The sequence below is a fragment of the Acanthochromis polyacanthus genome, chromosome 6 (assembly GCF_021347895.1).
Source record: "Acanthochromis polyacanthus isolate Apoly-LR-REF ecotype Palm Island chromosome 6, KAUST_Apoly_ChrSc, whole genome shotgun sequence".
Lineage (NCBI taxonomy): Eukaryota > Metazoa > Chordata > Actinopteri > Pomacentridae > Acanthochromis > Acanthochromis polyacanthus.
This window is the reverse complement of record NC_067118.1, coordinates 1132358-1151772: the sequence shown is the minus strand read 5'-3', so window position 1 is coordinate 1151772 and position 19415 is coordinate 1132358. Positions and strand designations below refer to the sequence as shown.

Below are 19415 nucleotides of genomic sequence, written 5' to 3'. Positions count from 1 at the left end.
CTGGAGAACTGTCCTCCCCCTGCTCCCGACCGTGCTCAGCTCCTGACCACGGTCGGGAGCTGAGCAGGAAAGGTTAACATAAGGATTAAATATTAAATAAAAGTCATTTAATGCCTAAAATTGATTCTCTGTTCAGTAGCACTTAAACAGTTATGTTTTAGCCTTCTTTTGGAGACTTTCCATAAAGTTTATGAACACGAAGTAGTCATGTGACAGTGCAGAGGAGAGAGACAGGGGGGAAGATGGCAGATCCCGCACGGAGTGACTTGGTGTCAAAAACACATTTTCTGCAGTTTGGGAGTATTTCGGGTTCCAGCAAGGGCGTAACTTTGGGTCTTCCACTGGGGGAGTTAAACTCTGTGCCTGTTTATTGGTATTTATTGAATCGTTTACTTTTGTAAAAGGAGTCGGGGTAATTTGGCATGCCTGTATTAGAAATACATTGGTGATTTACTTGAAGTTGTTGCAGCTGTGTACTTGACTATTTATGCAACAATGACCAATTAATTCCTATTGTGTTTAAGTACTAGCTAGCAAGACCGTAGCAGCTTCCACTTAATTGATTTTGGGTTTATGTCAACCATCTATGAAAAAAAATCAAGAACTTTAAAGATTAATCAATTGCATCACTGTATTGACACAACTAAAGTACAAACAGAAAATGTCTTATGCACAATTCATGGCAACACTCAATACAACACACAATACAGGGTGGCACACTGGAGTGCAGCTTGCACCTCTATTCTGAACATGGCAAACTGATTTCACATATTGGTGAACATCACCAATTCATATTAACAAAATCCAAATAAAAGCATTAAAATACAACAGTAGGCCTATCTGTAAACCACATATTAAGGTATATCACAACATATTAGAATACAACATCACACATACCATCCATGACAAGTATTTGACAAATAAACAGGTTGCTATACTGGTATCTACTCTGCCAGCAACTAGCGGACTATAGATAATGTTGGGCAATTCAGATAAAAGCACCAAATACCTGTTTGCGTCTCGGTGTAAAAGAAACGAACTGGGCACACACTGACTTCTTAGTTAAGAGGTCCAATTTGTCCTGATGGATGTGACACACTGCAACATGGTTCAGCCTCTGCTGCGTCATAGTTGTGCGTAACCAAGTCTTTAATCGTCTAAGAGCACTAAAGCTCCTCTCTGCCTCTGAGGATGAGACTGGTACCACAAGGAGTAACCTGACCAGAGTTTCAACTTCAGTAAATAAGCCTCGCACCTCACATGGCAAACCTTTGAGAATGCTTGTAGCCTCTCCACAGGAATTGTATGTGTAATTGTGTTTGAACATGGGCAGCTGGATTTCCAGCAACTGGGCATTAATTTCTGGATAGTTGTGAATCACAGGGTCAACATTTCCAGACAGCAAGGTGTTCTCCAGCTTTTGCAGGATAGAAAGCCCACCCTGCTGGAAACGTTCTGTGAACTGTGTGTGAATGGTGTCAAGTACCTTATAAAACTCAACTCTGTAATATTCTGCAGGAGTTTTAGGACCGAAACCACTTGATTCTCCACTATAGCGCTTGGGTGGTTGTCGAACTCTTGGCATTGTTATAGGTTCTAAGTCTAAAGAGTTCACAACTGTAGATGCCTCCTCAAAAAGGCTTTGGAAGGCCTCATCACTTCTCTTGCCATTGAGAGTAGACTGAACCTTACAAACAGCAGCCTGCATACCAGAAACAGTCTGTGTCCTTCTCTGAAGAGAACTGTTGAGACACTCCAGCTCACCAATAACTGCTTGTGCCATCACAAGACCAAGTACAGTACTGCCTCTCATAAACTGCTGAAACAGACCATTTGCAGTGGCTGCAGTGGGAGAGTCAGTCCCTGCCATTTCCTCTAAGGCAGTGAGGACAGAGTCATACTGTGTTAAAACTGAACGGATGGCATCGTGTCTTACAGTCCACCTTGTTTCACACAGTGGTTTCAGGGTGCTTGGGGTTCCATGGTCAGATTTTGCGATCTGATGAAACATCTGTTTGAATTTGCCAGACTGTCCACACAAAACTCCTAACTGATGAACCCAGTCAAGCGCATCTCACAACTGTAGAAGCTGCACATGCTTTTTGTGCTACCAAATTCACACAGTGTGCTCCACAGTGTACGTACAAAGCTAGTGGTTGTTTCTCCCTAATAAGAGCCTGTGTACCAGAATATTTGCCAGACATGTTTGCTGCACCATCGTATGTCTGCCCACGCAGTGCTGACAATGGCAAATTTAGTCTGCAAAGTACATCTAATGCTACTTTTGCAAGACACTCTCCTGTTGTTTCGGTCACTGAATACATCCCAATAAATTCCTCATGAGGATATAAGTCATGATCCACATAACGAAGACATACAGATTCTTGCTCTCGACCTGATATGTCTTGTGTCCCATCAACTATCAAGGCAAACTGTGTGACTGGGAGGCATCGAATAGTGTCAGCTATTCCTCTTACAATGTCATTGCTCAGTATGCCTAGTATTTCATTCTGAATGAGAGGACTTGTGTAATCCTGCTTGTGTGTCTCTAACCACTTCTGAAAAGCAGGGTCTTCTGCCTTTTCTTAAGGTGCTGGATAGATTACCTTTCTCTTCCACATGACCTCGCAGAGCTAAACTTTGCCGAGTTAAGTATTTGATGGAGCCTACAATCGTAGACAATCCATTCCTTGCTTCCTCCTGTTGTCCGGCAACAGCTGAAGAAAGCTGTGAAGCAACAGTGTTCCCTTTTTGAGCAAAGATATTCATGGCATGGATATGCAACTGACATTTAGCATGTTCTGAGAACCTCTGGATAGCCTTTTTCCAGTTTCTAAAGCCTACGCTCACAAAGCAGGGGTCACACTTGCTTGCAAATGTTGACTGATTCAAATAAAGTTTGGCACAGTGAAAACATATGACCCCTTGCAAAGTGGCACTGTAATGCAACCAAGGAAAAGTTGTGAACCACTTTTGCTGAAAAGTCAACACACATTTAGCTCGCTTCTGCACTACAATAAACTTAGGATCAGGCTGCGCAGGTCATGATGTCTGTAACATCAAATCCTTCTCTGTCCCTGTTGTCGGTGTTCAACTGGTCCCTAACATGGGGCTCAAGTCCCCGTGGTGAACATGACAGGGAGACTTGTCAGTCTCTGAAATAAAAATCTATTAATGTATTGTAAATATCAATAACACTATTTATGGTTAAATTGTCCTTGCATTCTTACCTGCTCATTGGCCTGACTGCTGCCCTCACTATGTGTCCCTCTGTGAGGAAACCACAAGAACCAAATATCAGTTCAGTGCTCTGATAGTGTGTGTCTGCATGCACAGTTTTGTTTTTAGCCTTCCTCTTGTGTTAGGGTTGGTACTGACCATTTCAGGTTTTAGACGCATTAAAGAACTACTTAATATTTTTTATTGCATCAAGGCTTTTTGATTTTGTCTGCAACCTCGATTTAAACAAATTAAACAAGAAAGAAAAATACATTAAACATTAACATGGAATTAACATTAAATTGTAAGTGCTCTGTTTGAAATAGTGGTGTCTGTTTTGTTTTGGCCCCAGTTATAAAAATAAGATTATTTAGCAATAATTAGAGCCAAAACTGAAATCATGGTGCATCTGTGAATATTAACATATAAATGTTCAGAAATGTTCAGAAATATTCATGCATATAAAGTTCTTGTTCTACAAAAATACTGTTGGCCTTTTTCTTTAAGTAAATATATAGTTGAAATTAACCCTTCACACCACAGATATTACTATAGTTTGTAACACTAGAATAGAAAAATGTATATACATATAGTTTTGCAATATACGTTCTAACACCTCCCAGTAATAATGAGGTAACAATACAACCTCTTATTTATTTACACGATTCTCTTGAAGTTCATTTCACATTTTTTAAATTGAATTTAAGGGTATACAGACAAAGAAAGGCCCAAAGGCCCACACCAAAATATACTAAAACCAGTAATTCATGGATAATGAAGCCTGACAAGGTAACAATAGATAAGGGAAAACTGCATGATAGATAATTGTTTTAAGTCTAATTTACAGCTGATTTAAGGCACAGGTCAAAACCAACCCTGGTGTGGAGCATGTATAGAGAAAGCTAACACAGTACAAGGGCTAAGGTATGTTACCTGGTCATTTGTGCCTCCTGTGCTGCCTTTCCCTGTGCTCTCTCTCCCTCTCTTTGGTCACCTGATGATCCTCCATCACCTGGACTTCCTCTGTCATCTCCTCCTCCTCTCTCTTGCTCAACTGTTGCACCTCCTCTGTCACCTCCTCTCTCTCTCTCCTCATCTGTGCTTCTCCCTCTCTGTCCACCTGCCTCTCTTTCATGGCCTGTTTGACAATCATATTCTTGAACCTGGTATAAAAAAATGCTTAGTTAATGTTAAAATGGTATCAGCCCGGTTAAAAATGAACAGTAAGGTCAAAGAACAATTTGAGGAAATAAATACATTCAGGTATTTCCCAAATTTGTCAAGATTCACGAGATGAAGTACTTCTCTTCCCCTCCTCTGCAGCCACCCTGCTGCAGCAGAGCGTCTGTTGTCACCATGGTTACCGCTTCAGGCCGACGCAGACATTCCTGTTCCTTCAGGATTTAGAAATGCCTGGAAAAATGTAGCTTCTGTGTATGCTATTGCGTTGTTTGATCAGTAAAATAGCTTCACTACTGAAAAGATATTTGATGTGGAAAACAGCGACGTTACGACCTGCCCGGTTCCCCCGAGAAATGTAGTTTAACTACGCCGCCATCCATCACTGTGTGTTGGAGCAAAGTCAGCAAACAGCCCTTTAAGTTACAATTCAGTGAAAACTGACATTGGTCCTACACAGTACATCCCCGACACTCTCTGGCTGTACCTCACAGGACAAGCTCAAACCAACTCCAGTCACAAATCATCAGCTAACTTAACAGGACAGGTAGGCTATTTTACCTCTTTTTGGTCCAGATATTTCCTTTTTTTTAAGTTGTTGGTGTCGACCAACAATGAAGAATTGTTGTTTGTCCTTTTCGTTCTTCTCATTTCTTCACGGCTCTGCTGTCTCCATACATGCCAAACATACAGGGTCAGGGAAAAGTGAACGTTACGTAGAGGAGGGTTGGGTGATACCAAGTATTCGGTGGGGGTGTGGGGGGTTACATTAAGATGATTAAACTTGCTACTGTTTTGTTGGCAAATGATAATAATAATAAAAATCAACAAGATAATTAATGCTTTTAATACATTGGAAAAATGTGATTCTATTGTGGGGGTTACATTAGCTGAACGGGATTTTTGCGGGGGTCATGACCCCCGTATCCCCGGTGCAAATTACGCCCTTGGGTTCCAGGCAAACGAGAAAGGAGAGCCGGTAATTACTGATGAAGTAATTTGTAAATTGTGCAATCAAAAGGTGATCATGAGCGATGGAAACACCTCTAACCTAAGGACGCATCTCTGAATCAACCCCCCACTCACTGCTGCCAGTGTTCAATTTCTGAACGTGAAGGCACAAGCCAGTAACAGTAATAGTCACGGTAATACCGTATACCCCGGTAAAATGTGAAGGAAGTTTGACCGTATCAAAATTTGGATCCCGCCCAAGCCTACTTAGCATCACGAATAAAAATCAACAGCTTGATGATGTTTATCAAGCCAGAACGGTTCAGAAGGCAAAAGTTATCTCAGCCGACCCACATCACATTACATTAGGGCGGCTGTGGCTCAGGTGGTAGAGCGGGTTGTCCAATGATCTAAGGGTCAGCGGTTCGATTCCCGCTCTCACCTAGTCATGTGCTGCATGCCGAGGTTTCCTTGGGCAAGATTGTGAACCCCGAATTGCCTACCAGTGACTGTTCCACTGGTGTATGAATGTATACTGACTGATGTTGCAGGTTGATTAGCAACCTGCACATTAGTGTGTGAATGTCTGGGTGAATGGGAGCAGTTGTTGTAAAAGCGCTTTGAGTACTCTGATGAGTAGAAAAGCGCTATATAAGAGCAAGTCCATCACCCTCTGAATGCTGAGTTTCAACTTTTGCCATCTGGGAAGAGGGTCAAATGAAACAGATACTTCAGATCATTTGTTCCCTCAGCTGTAGGGTTTCTAAATAAGCTTTAGGCTTGTGTCCTTCCACTGTAGGCTACATATATCAGTGTTTCCTCAACTTTCATTTAGGAGTGGCGGGCCGCCATTCCTAGCCGCCACTCCTTCAAAATTCTTTCATTTTTTAAGATGTTTCTTTTTATTAGCTCAAAAACGTTCATCATGTCTTCTTGTCAATACATTAGTTTTGAGTTCTTTTGTTCAGACATCAGTAGAGTCACCAGGTTCGCCGGGCCAACCACGCCGTAATGGCATGTTGAGCTTAACGGACCCGACCGTCTCTAGTCTGGGGCGACTCTACTGGGCGTGCCACAGATGCTGGCTGTCAAAATCTGCCAGCTGACATATCACACGCTGTCAATGAGACACTTTCGTCGAAACTGTCAAGAAGGTGATTAACATCAATGTATTCACCTGATGTCTGGACAAAAGAACTCAAAACTAATATGTTTTGTTACTGTCGCAAACACACCACCATCGCATGTCTCTGCCTTCACAACAGAGTCCTGCTCTGTGTCGGGTACTAACGAGTACTAAGGTAAACTACAGAAAACTATCTTGCTCAGTCTCTACTCTTTGATACGTCGGGTTAATACGATGTTAATTACTCCGCCTTGAAAGTGACGTCACGTCCAGCATCCAGAAAGCAGGTCAGAGAGTCAGAGGAGTGTCGTCTTGGAAAATAGGGCAGCGACTTACCAGAGAAAAGTTATAAGCTGAAGACAACTCATAATATATTTCACAAGTTAAATAGACATTCTCTAAATACTGATGTCCAGCTAACGTTACGTAACATATCGGTAGTTTCAGTTAACTGGACCCGGTGCCAAGTCAGTGACGCCAACGTGAGTAAACTATTGATAGCATTAAGCTAATATCTACACTCCACTGTATGTGGTCATGATAACTTACCTGATAACACCTGACATTTATTATTATATTATTTGTATCTGTGTTTCTATGTATTGTACTATACTGTTTAATGGTATGAATTTCATTGTTGACTGCTGTTGCAATTCAAATTGCCCAAATGGGGACAATAAAGATTTTCTAAAAATACCGAATCTGGAAGAGTTTCTCCTGCATCCCAGGGGAGGTTGGGGACATGTAGTCTGAGTGGTCCATGTTCTAACTCTCCATTGCAGAAGCAGGTGCTAGGAGCTGTGGCCTGAAGGTCACTGGTGCCTGTTGCAGCGACAACCCAAAAACCCGCTGATGGACACCAGTGATGAGGGAAGCCATCTAACTGAAGAAGGAGGCCTGTCAGGCCTGGCTGGCTTGGGTGTCTCCTGAAGCAGCTGACAGGTACCGGTCGACCTAAAGGGCTGCTGCAGCTGTTGTGGAAGCTAAAACTTGGGTGTGGGAGGAGTTTGGAGAGGCTATGGAGAAGTACTTTTGGTTGGCCTCAACGAGGTTCTGGCAAACCTTTTGATGGCTCAGGAAGGGGAGGCAGGATTTTGTCTAGGCTGTGTAGTCAGGATGGCGAACTGTTGACCCGTACTGGGGATACTGTCGGGTGGTGGAAAGATCACTTCATAGAACTCCTTAGTCTGGTAAACACGTCCTCTGTGGAGGAGGCAGAGCCTGAAGACTCGGGGGGATCTTCATCCATATCTGTGGCAGAGGTCGCCGAGGTAGTTAAGAAGCTCCTCGGTGGTAAGGCGCCAGGTGTGGACGAGATCCGCCCTGAGATGCTGAAGGCTCTGGACATTGTTGGACTGTCCTTGCTGACACGTCTCTACAATGTCGTTGGGCATTGGAGGGTGGTTCCCATGTTTAATAAGGAGGACAGGAAGAGTGAGTTCTAACTACCGGGGTATCACACTTCTCAGCCTTCCTGGGAAAGGTTACCCTTGGGTACTGGAAGGGAGGCTCTGACTGACTGTTGAACCTCAGATTCAGGAGGAACAATGTAGATTCTATCCTGGATAATTTCTTTACTCTTGTGGAGCTGCTGAGGGGGTTATGGGAGTTGGACCTGCCAGTCTACATGTGTTTTGTGGATCTGGAGAAGGTCTACGACCGTGTCCCCTGAGGGGCTCTGTGGGGGTACTGAGGGAGTATGGGGTACCAGGCTCTCTGATTCGAGACATTCGGTCCCTGAACGACCAAAATGAGAGCTGTGTCCTCATACGCAGCACTAAGTCAGACTGGTTTCCAGTGGGTGTTGGACTCCTCCAGGGCTGCTCCTTGTCTCCGATCCTGGTTGTGGTCCAGGGACAGATCTCAAGGTGCAGCTGGGGTGAGGAAGGTGTCTTGTTTGGGGACCTCAGGATCACATCTCTGCTTTTTGCAGAAGATGTGGTTCTGTTGGCTTCATCAGACCTTCAGCAGCACTGGAGTGGTTTGCAGCTGAGTGTGTGATTGCTTCTCAATCTGAGGTTCAACAATCAGTTGAAGAATCCCTCCTATCACCTTCAAATATACTTTCCTGGAGAGGCAGAGCAGCGGAATCCCTGAAATTCTACCCAATACCCTCTTTAAAAAATGGAACCACCACCCCGGTCTGCTGCTCCACAGCCACCGTCCAAGACCTCCACGAGACCCTGAACAGACATATCAGTCAGCACAGTCCAACAGCGTCCACGAATCTTGTCCACGCCTGGTGCTTCGTAACCACCTCAGTGACAGATATTAGTAAGGCTTCCCCCAAGTCTTCAGACTCTGTGTCCTCTGCAGAGAATGCTCCTCAAAGTGCTCTCCACTGGTGACACTATCCCTAGTTCAGGTCAGCAGTTCATCTCCATGGCTAAACCCAGCCTGGACCAGGCCCTGCTTTCCTGTCCTGAGGCGTCAAAGGCTTTGCTAGAACTTACCGAGGCCCATCATATCTGCATAGGCTCCCAAACTCGAGATGCGTGGAGGTGACGCTAACTCCACCTTCAGGTCAGAGGTCATTAGAGGTCACCAGAGGTCATCAGAGGTCATTAGAGGTGAACTCACAGATCAAGATGACATCACGGGGGCGCTGCAGCTGCAGACTGTCTAATAGGTCGATCAGCTCTCCAACTCTCCCATTCCTGTTCTCCCATTGGTTCATCACCCAGTCAGTCCGCCTCCTCCTCCTCTCAGCCAATCGGACAGCAGTCTGATCACCGAGGACCTGTGAGGCTGTCAGACAGAGAATATGAACTATTAAATAGTTCAGCCTGTGATCAACTCAACACACTTAATTTAGATGAAGAACACTGCAGGTTCTAAACGTTAAATGTTGTCGATGAAAAAGTCCCCAGATTTACATTTTGTAAAATCACTGTAAAACTGTTCAAAATGGTTAAAATTGTTCTAAGTATTTTTAAAAATGGACCAAGGTTTGACAAAAGGACTCAAAAAAATTTGGAAAAGATTCAAATTGTCAAAAAAAATTAATAAAGACTTTCTAAAGTGTCTGAACAATGTTCTAGAGCAGGGGTCAGCAACCTTTAACACTCAAAGAGCCATTTCGACCCGTTTCCCACAGAAAAGAAAACACCGGGAGCCACAAAATCCTTTTGGCATTTAAAATGAAGACGACGCTGCATATATCGCTTTTTTACCTCTATACCTTTGTTAATCAGTCGTGATTAATTAATTACAAAGCCTCTAATTAGATAGATTCATTTTTTAATCGTGTCCTTCCACTAATATTTATCTTACCTGGTTAATGTCATTTTTGCTCCTGGACCTCATATGTTACGTAATGTTAGCTGGAAATCAATATTTTGCGAATGTCTATTTAACTTGTAAAATCTATTTATCTTAAGCTAATAACTTTTCTCCGGTAAGTCGCTGCCCTATTTTCCAAGACGACACTCCTCTGACTCTCTGACCTGCTGCCTGGACATCGAGCGGTGTTCTTGTGAGTAACGTGTGTTACCCTATCATGAGTACTTTTGACTCAAAGACGTGTCTTTCTTGGAGTGGAGCTTTAATATACAGGCTTGCCATTCTTGAGTACAAAATGATGTGAAACTACAGGCGTTGCTTCTCCAGGAGTAAAACAAAAAAAGGCACGAAACGTGTGGGAATCTGAAGCTCCGTGTTCTTTCTCTGCATCAATTTGCGCTCTCATGTCACAGGGGAAAACCCCAGCAACACATCCGGTGGAGTGACACGGCAAAATAAGAGCGGTAATTTCACAATAAAACTATATTAAAATGCATTGAAACACGCCTGAAAGGCAGAACAATTCATTTTCCAAAGTTAGAGGGAGCCACGACAGAGGGCTGAAAGAGCCGCATGCGGCTCCGGAGCCGCGGGTTGCCGACCCCTGTTCTAGAGTATCTAAATAAAGTTCTAAAGTGATTGAATAATGTTCTACAGTGTCTGAATAATGTTCTACAGTGATTGTATATTGTTATAAAGTGACTGAATAATGTTCTAAAGTGACTGAATAACGTTCTAAAGTGACTGAATAATGTTCTACAGTGATTGTATATTGTTATAAAGTGACTGAATAATGTTCTGCAGTGTCTGAATAATGTTCCAGGGTTTATACACCAATCTTGAAGTTAAATTTACTACCATTTAATACCTTTTTTTACTACCTTCAGATTTTTTGTACAACCATCAAGACACCGAGTTGCAAGTATTAATCCGAAACCTTTCTTGATTTGCACGCAGATTTTGGCATACAACACTTACATCATACTTACCACTATCCAAGGAGACCTAGTTATTTAGCTACAGGGTATTAGTTACAGTAACTGGTGCAATGTGAGGTAGGGTGCTTTGCTTCAGAGGCGGTTAAGCGATGGAATGGTATTGAATTTAAACTTACGTACAACCTTTTCAAGATTGACTCCCAACCATTAGGCAACAGCTACTAATACTATAAAAGAAGAGATTTTGACAAAATATTGCACATTTATTTCCTGTCCCCATGGAAGACTCCACTAGCCCATTAAGAACATGTTTAACAACCACACAAACCAGTAAAAACAAACTGAGACAAGGATTGAACAACCAACTAGGTTTAAATGACCAACAAATCTGCACGCAAATTTTCACAAAACACTTAATCAAAGAGAGCAGGATGACAAAATAAAAACATCTTGTGCCAAGTGCCTTAACCTTTCATAAAATAGAGAGAGAGAGAGAGAGAGAGAGAGAGACCAAATCAAAGTCTTACGGCAAGTGCATCAGCTGCACAGCCTTGTCCTCGTTAGTTTGGTCCATTTGCACCAATTCCTCCTTCTTCTCTTTGTATCTTCTCCTCAGAGAATTTGATTTTGTGATTAGTTCAGCCATTGCAATTTTGTCCAATCACCGCAACTTCCCCGCAATTTTGGCCCGCCTCCCGTGAGTTCCACCAATCATAGCGGCTCCCAGCGCAAATGTAATGCACGTATGTCACCGAATTTACTTCCTGTTTATGGTTTGAAGATGCAGACATGTGCGATACTAATGTCTCTCATTTACCAATAAAAATTACTGCTGAAGACCGTGATAAACAATTAATTCACTGATGTTCTTCACCAAAGCGGAGCTAAACTGTTTTGCAACCATGCAATATTGTGGTGGAATGCAAAAAAAGAAGAAAAAAATCATCGATTGATACACACTCACGAAACATATTAGAACGGCTGAAATGTATGGAGCAATAGGAGTGCCAAATCAAAATATAAATAAATAAATAATTAAATAAATAAATGTGGAAATATAAAGAGAAATAAATAATTAAATAAATAAATGTGGAAATATAAAGAGAAATAAATAATTAAATAAATGTGGAAATATAAAGAGAAATAAATAATTAAATAAATAAATAAATGTGGAAATATAAAGAGAAATAAATAATTAAATAAATAAATGTGGAAATATAAAGAGAAATAAATAATTAAATAAATAAATGTGGAAATACAAAGAGAAATAAATAATTAAATAAATAAATAAATGTGGAAATATAAAGAGAAATAAATAAATAAATAAAAGGAAAAAGCAGAAGAGGTAAAAGCAAAGACAAAATTTTCCTTTTTATTTATTTATTTCTCTTTATATTTCCACATTTATTTATTTATTTATTTATTTCTCTTTATATTTCCACATTTATTTATTTATTTATTTATTTATTTCTCTTTATATTTCCACATTTATTTATTTAATTATTTATTTATTTATATTTTGATTTGGCACTCCTATTGCTCCATAGCAATGAGCGGACAACAGACCAGACAAATCACCATGATGGAAACTGTTGCACCCAGATCCATTAGAGCACTGAAAGAATGAGGTAAATTAGATTAATTATTCCACCAAAGAGTGGAGAGAAATGTCCATGTCATCCGGAGGGTCGACCACCGCCTGAGCGGGACGCTACCACAGGCAACGCGCTCCGTGGTCGGACAACTGGGGCAGACGGGGCGTCTCGGTCTCGCCGCTGAGAGCCACGGCGGAGTTATGTGACGATCAGCGTGTGTGAATCATTTCCTTGTTACCCACATCATTCAAAACGGACTCGGGGATTTGAATGAAGTTTTCAGGGTCGGTCAGAAATGACACAAGGACCAAATGATTAGACTTCGGCAGTGATACGGCTTAAAGTTTGGATCCACGTATAGGTTGTGGGAGAGCAATCTGCGGACAGATGAGCGCTAATCCGCGATCCCGCAGGCCGCGGTCGCTCTCGGAAGTCGAAGTGGCATCATCCAGGGAGATGTCAAGTTAGCATTGCAGCAGCTAAGTCAGCTATGTACTCAGGGCGCACGCGGAGGATTTCAGCTCTCTAACGACTAGGGCTGGGTATCAATCTAAAAGTTTCGATACCGGTACCAATTCCGATACCTTCACTTCGATACCGGTTCCTAAACGATACTTTTTTCGATACCAGTTTTACAATATATACTCTAACAGAATGAAAATTGCATTACACATTACTTTTCACATCTTGAGTTTAATTTTCCAGTGATTTCCAGTGCAAAAGAACATTTGCAAGCAATGTACAGTTCAGTACATACTGAGCCACCTTCGGCCCCGGACCCTTCCTGGCCGACCCGGAGCCGGTCGCGGCGCACCGCCGCGGAGGAAATGCGCCAGGCGGGGGACGGCCCGCACCCGGCGAGAGGTCCCGCGAGGGGATCCTCCCGCACCGAGCGGCCGCCCCTGGCCCGCCGAGTTGAATCTCCCGGGCGGACTGCGCGGACCCCACCCGTTTACCTCTTAACGGTTTCACACCCTCTTGAACTCTCTCTTCAAAGTTCTTGTCAACTTTCCTTTAAGGTACTTGTCGACTATCGGTCTCGTGCCGGTATTTAGCCTTAGATGGAGTTTACCACCCGCTTTGGCATATACTGCACCGCGCACTATTGACGTCTGTGGCGATGGGCGTGGGAGAGCTCAGCTGCAGAGGGGAGAGGTGTGGAGGAGAGTGTGTGGAAGCAGCGTCAGGTTAATTAGCGCAGCTGGCACCAATTAGACTCACCTGATTCTCTCGGCAGTAACAGACTGAAGCAGAGGACAAAAGACAGACGGACAGAGAGGACGGGGGAACGGACGAGCGGAGGACAGCGGACAGGACGAGGTCCGGTGGAGCGGGCAGCTTACCGAACGAGATCCTGTGGAGATCCGGCTGACGCTGAGACTGTTTACCGGACGAGGTCCGGTGTAGCGCCGGGCAAGGAAGAGAGACTGTTTTATTTACATTGAGACGGTGTGGTGAATAAAAGACTTTGTCTGCATTGGCCGAACTGCCGTGGTTATTGTGCTGAGCAGAGCCGCAGACAGGTTCTCCTGTTACAGCGTCCATTTTACAAAAGTAGAGCCACGTTTTAGACCTCAGAGGCATCTTTTCCCACTTCGACGACATGCTAAACAACTGCAGTAAAGTCAATGTACCTAACGTGAAACCTGTCTGTGAATGGGCAGCATGCTTTTTTCCGGCTTGCCGCAATCACGTGTAATGTTACAGCCAAACACAGGTTTGCTTTATCATAATCACGTGATAAGTACCGGAACATGGAACCGAAAGACGAGGCTTATTTCGATACTCATTAGTACCGAAACATTTCGGTCGGTGCCATTAAAGAACCGAAGTTCGGTACTCAGCCCTACTAACGACCAATGAATGCATTGCTATGACGTCGACGTGAGCGACTGACGAACATTCCGGTATAAAATTTTGCAAGCAAGATATGTTTTATTTTATTTATGTTTATTTTTTTATCAAAATGAAACAGCTCATTGTCTAAAAGAAAAAAATAATACTGTTTGCCCAAATTTAAAACCTTTTAAGGCCATTAAATTTTGCGTTTTTGATTTATCACTTTTTAATACTTTTTAAAACCCCGCGGAAACCCTGTGTTCTAAAGTGTCTGAATAATGTTCCACAGTGTCTGAATAATGTTCTAAAGTGTCTGAATAATGTTCTAAAGTGACTGAAAAATGTTCTAAAGTGAGTGAATAATGTTCCACAGTGTCTGAATAATGTTCTAAAGTGTCTGAATAATGTTCTAAAGTGACTGAATAATGTTCTAAAGTGAGTGAATAATGTTCTACAATGATTGAATAATGTTCTACAGTGTCTGAATAATGTTCTAAAGTGAGTGAATAATGTTCTACAATGATTGAATAATGTTCTACAGTGTCTGAATAATGTTCTACAGTGACTGAATAATGTTCTAAAGTGACTGAATAATGTTCTACAGTGACTGAATAATGTTCTAAAGTGAGTGAATAATGTTCTAAAGTGAGTGAATAATGTTCTAAAGTGACTGAATAATGTTCTAAAGTGACTGAATAATGTTCTACAGTGTCTGAATAATGTTCTAAAGTGAGTGAATAATGTTCTACAATGATTGAATAATGTTCTACAGTGTCTGAATAATGTTCTACAGTGATTGAATAATGTTCTAAAGTGACTGAATAATGTTCTAAAGTGAGTAAATAATGTTCTACAGTGTCTGAATAATGTTCTAAAGTGAGTGAATAATGTTCTACAGTGATTGAATAATGTTCTACAGTGACTGAATAATGTTCTACAGTGACTGAATAATGTTCTACAGTGTCTGAATAATGTTCTACAGTGACTGAATAATGTTCTAAAGTGACTGAATAATGTTCTAAAGTGACTGAATAATGTTCTAAAGTGACTGAATAATGTTCTACAGTGATTGAATAATATTCTAAAGTGACTGAATAATGTTCTAAAGTGACTGAATAATGTTCTACAGTGATTGAATAATGTTCTAAAGTGAGTGAATAATGTTCTACAATGATTGAATAATGTTCTAAAGTGACTGAATAATGTTCTAAAGTGACTGAATAATGTTCTAAAGTGACTGAATAATGTTCTACAGTGACTGAATAATGTTCTAAAGTGACTGAATAATGTTCTAAAGTGATTGAATAATGTTCCACAGTGTCTGAATAATGTTCTAAAGTGTCTGAATAATGTTCTAAAGTGACTGAATAATGTTCTAAAGTGACTGAATAATGTTCTACAATGATTGAATAATGTTCTACAGTGTCTGAATAATGTTCTAAAGTGAGTGAATAATGTTCTACAATGATTGAATAATGTTCTACAGTGTCTGAATAATGTTCTACAGTGACTGAATAATGTTCTAAAGTGACTGAATAATGTTCTAAAGTGATTGAATAATGTTCCACAGTGTCTGAATAATGTTCTAAAGTGTCTGAATAATGTTCTAAAGTGACTGAATAATGTTCTAAAGTGAGTGAATAATGTTCTACAATGATTGAATAATGTTCTACAGTGTCTGAATAATGTTCTAAAGTGAGTGAATAATGTTCTACAATGATTGAATAACGTTCTACAGTGTCTGAATAATGTTCTACAGTGACTGAATAATGTTCTACAGTGACTGAATAATGTTCTACAGTGATTGAATAATGTTCTAAAGTGACTGAATAATGTTCTAAAGTGAGTGAATAATGTTCTACAGTGTCTGAATAATGTTCTAAAGTGAGTGAATAATGTTCTACAGTGATTGAATAATGTTCTACAGTGACTGAATAATGTTCTACAGTGACTGAATAATGTTCTACAGTGTCTGAATAATGTTCTACAGTGACTGAATAATGTTCTAAAGTGACTGAATAATGTTCTAAAGTGACTGAATAATGTTCTAAAGTGACTGAATAATGTTCTACAGTGATTGAATAATGTTCTAAAGTGACTGAATAATGTTCTAAAGTGACTGAATAATGTTCTAAAGTGACTGAATAATGTTCTACAGTGATTGAATAATGTTCTAAAGTGAGTGAATAATGTTCTACAATGATTGAATAATGTTCTAAAGTGACTGAATAATGTTCTAAAGTGAGTGAATAATGTTCTAAAGTGACTGAATAATGTTCTACAGTGACTGAATAATGTTCTAAAGTGACTGAATAATGTTCTAAAGTGATTGAATAATGTTCTAAATTGACTGAATAATGTTCTACAGTGACTGAATAATGTTCTAAAGTGACTGAATAATGTTCTACAGTGACTGAATAATGTTCTAAAGTGACTGAATAATGTTCTACAGTGTCTGAATAATGTTCTACAATGATTGAATAATGTTCTAAAGTGACTGAATAATGTTCTAAAGTGACTGAATAATGTTCTACAGTGTCTGAATAATGTTCTAAAGTGACTGAATAATGTTCTACAATGATTGAATAATGTTCTAAAGTGACTGAATAATGTTCTAAAGTGAGTGAATAATGTTCTACAATGATTGAATAATGTTCTACAGTGTCTGAATAATGTTCTAAAGTGAGTGAATAATGTTCTACAATGATTGAATAATGTTCTACAGTGTCTGAATAATGTTCTACAGTGACTGAATAATGTTCTAAAGTGACTGAATAATGTTCTACAGTGACTGAATAATGTTCTACAGTGATTGAATAATGTTCTAAAGTGACTGAATAATGTTCTAAAGTGAGTGAATAATGTTCTACAATGATTGAATAATGTTCTACAGTGTCTGAATAATGTTCTAAAGTGAGTGAATAATGTTCTACAATGATTGAATAATGTTCTACAGTGTCTGAATAATGTTCTACAGTGACTGAATAATGTTCTAAAGTGACTGAATAATGTTCTACAGTGACTGAATAATGTTCTACAGTGATTGAATAATGTTCTAAAGTGAGTGAATAATGTTCTAAAGTGAGTGAATAATGTTCTACAGTGTCTGAATAATGTTCTAAAGTGACTGAATAATGTTCTACAGTGACTGAATAATGTTCTACAGTGATTGAATAATGTTCTAAAGTGACTGAATAATGTTCTAAAGTGAGTGAATAATGTTCTACAATGATTGAATAATGTTCTACAGTGTCTGAATAATGTTCTAAAGTGAGTGAATAATGTTCTACAATGATTGAATAATGTTCTACAGTGACTGAATAATGTTCTAAAGTGACTGAATAATGTTCTAAAGTGACTGAATAATGTTCTACAGTGATTGAATAATGTTCTAAAGTGAGTGAATAATGTTCTACAATGATTGAATAATGTTCTAAAGTGACTGAATAATGTTCTAAAGTGAGTGAATAATGTTCTAAAGTGACTGAATAATGTTCTACAGTGACTGAATAATGTTCTAAAGTGACTGAATAATGTTCTAAAGTGATTGAATAATGTTCTAAATTGACTGAATAATGTTCTACAGTGACTGAATAATGTTCTAAAGTGACTGAATAATGTTCTACAGTGACTGAATAATGTTCTAAAGTGACTGAATAATGTTCTACAGTGTCTGAATAATGTTCTACAATGATTGAATAATGTTCTAAAGTGACTGAATAATGTTCTAAAGTGACTGAATAATGTTCTACAGTGAGTGAATAATGTTCTACAATGATTGAATAATGTTCTACAGTGTCTGAATAATGTTCTAAAGTGACTGAATAATGTTCTACAATGATTGAATAATGTTCTACAGTGTCTGAATAATGTTCTACAGTGACTGAATAATGTTCTAAAGTGACTGAATAATGTTCTACAATGATTGAATAATGTTCTAAAGTGACTGAATAATGTTCTACAGTGACTGAATAATGTTCTAAAGTGATTGAATAATGTTCTAAAGTGACTGAATAATGTTCTACAGTGATTGAATAATGTTCTAAAGTGAGTGAATAATGTTCTACAGTGTCTGAATAATGTTCTAAAGTGAGTGAATAATGTTCTAAAGTGAGTGAATAATGTTCTAAAGTGAGTGAATAATGTTCTAAAGTGAGTGAATAATGTTCTACAGTGACTGAACAATGTTCTACAGTGACTGAACAATGTTCTACAGTGACTGAATAATGTTCTACAGTGTCTGAATAATGTTCTAAAGTGAGTGAATAATGTTCTACAGTGACTGAACAATGTTCCACAGTGTCTGAATAATGTTCTACAGTGACTGAACAATGTTCTACAGTGACTGAACAATGTTCCACAGTGTCTGAATAATGTTCTAAAGTGCCTTGAAGCAGCTGAAGGCTCTCACCCTCCTTACTGCTGCAGGCTAGCCGCTAGCTGTTAGCATACTGTCTAATTCTGGTTCCGACTCACCGAAGCGGGTCCAGTCCAGGTCCGACAGTCCATCCATGACCCGGCAGAACTCCCAGAGGACGGAGGGGGGCAGCCGGTACAGGTACCGGGCTCTCGGGTCTGCTTCCGACATGCTGCCGAACTCTGCCGAAGTTGGCACGAAATTAAGCTAACAGGCTAACAGCTAACAACCGAACCGAGACATGAAACCCAATAGAACCCGAAAGAAGTTCAAATGTAAGTATTTCAGACGTGAACTCACAAAAACAGACACACAAACAGACACAAACAGACACAAACTCACACCATGGAGCTGTCGCTGCCACATCAATTTCTCCACAATAAGAGTCGCCTTCAGCAGGGATTATAAAATAAAAGCCCATAGTTGTAATGTGACGTCAAAAAACGGAACCTTAACCCACCAAAACGTCAGAAAACTGGAGATTAAAATATCACAGTCTAAAAAAGCTGTTATTAAACGGCAAAGCCTGCAAACTAGATCTTAAAACTTGACTTTGGAGTGTTCAAAACCTGCTCCAGACATTTAATGACTCTGTAGTAGCGTCTGCTATCTTCTATTTATTGACAGAAAGAGACTAAACAGACTGGTCAGGAGGGCCGGTTCTGTCCTGGACTGTTCCTTGGACTCCATAGAGGAGGATGTTGGCAAAGCTCACATCCATCATGGACAACCCCTCTCACCCACTGTATGACACTGTGGAGTCTCTAAGCAGCTCCTTCAGCAGCAGACTGAGACACCCACCCTGAAGAAGGAGCTATCTCAGGTCCTTCATCCCATCTGCTGTCAGACTGAACAACATCAGCATCACT

The 19415-nt window shown here is 40.3% G+C and overlaps 1 protein-coding gene across 1 annotated transcript in view; it reads right to left on the bottom strand.

Moving 5' to 3' along the window:
• LOC127534463 (interleukin-1 receptor-associated kinase 1-like) overlaps nucleotides 1-18932 on the bottom strand; it is a 32335-nt gene extending 13403 nt beyond the window's left edge. The window contains 3 exon segments of the mRNA XM_051949685.1: nucleotides 9031-9223; nucleotides 18606-18728; nucleotides 18891-18932. Of these exon segments, the coding sequence (XP_051805645.1) occupies nucleotides 9031-9223; nucleotides 18606-18728; nucleotides 18891-18912 (338 nt within the window). The 5' untranslated portion in view covers nucleotides 18913-18932.
• Between the last annotated feature and the right edge of the window lie 483 nt (nucleotides 18933-19415).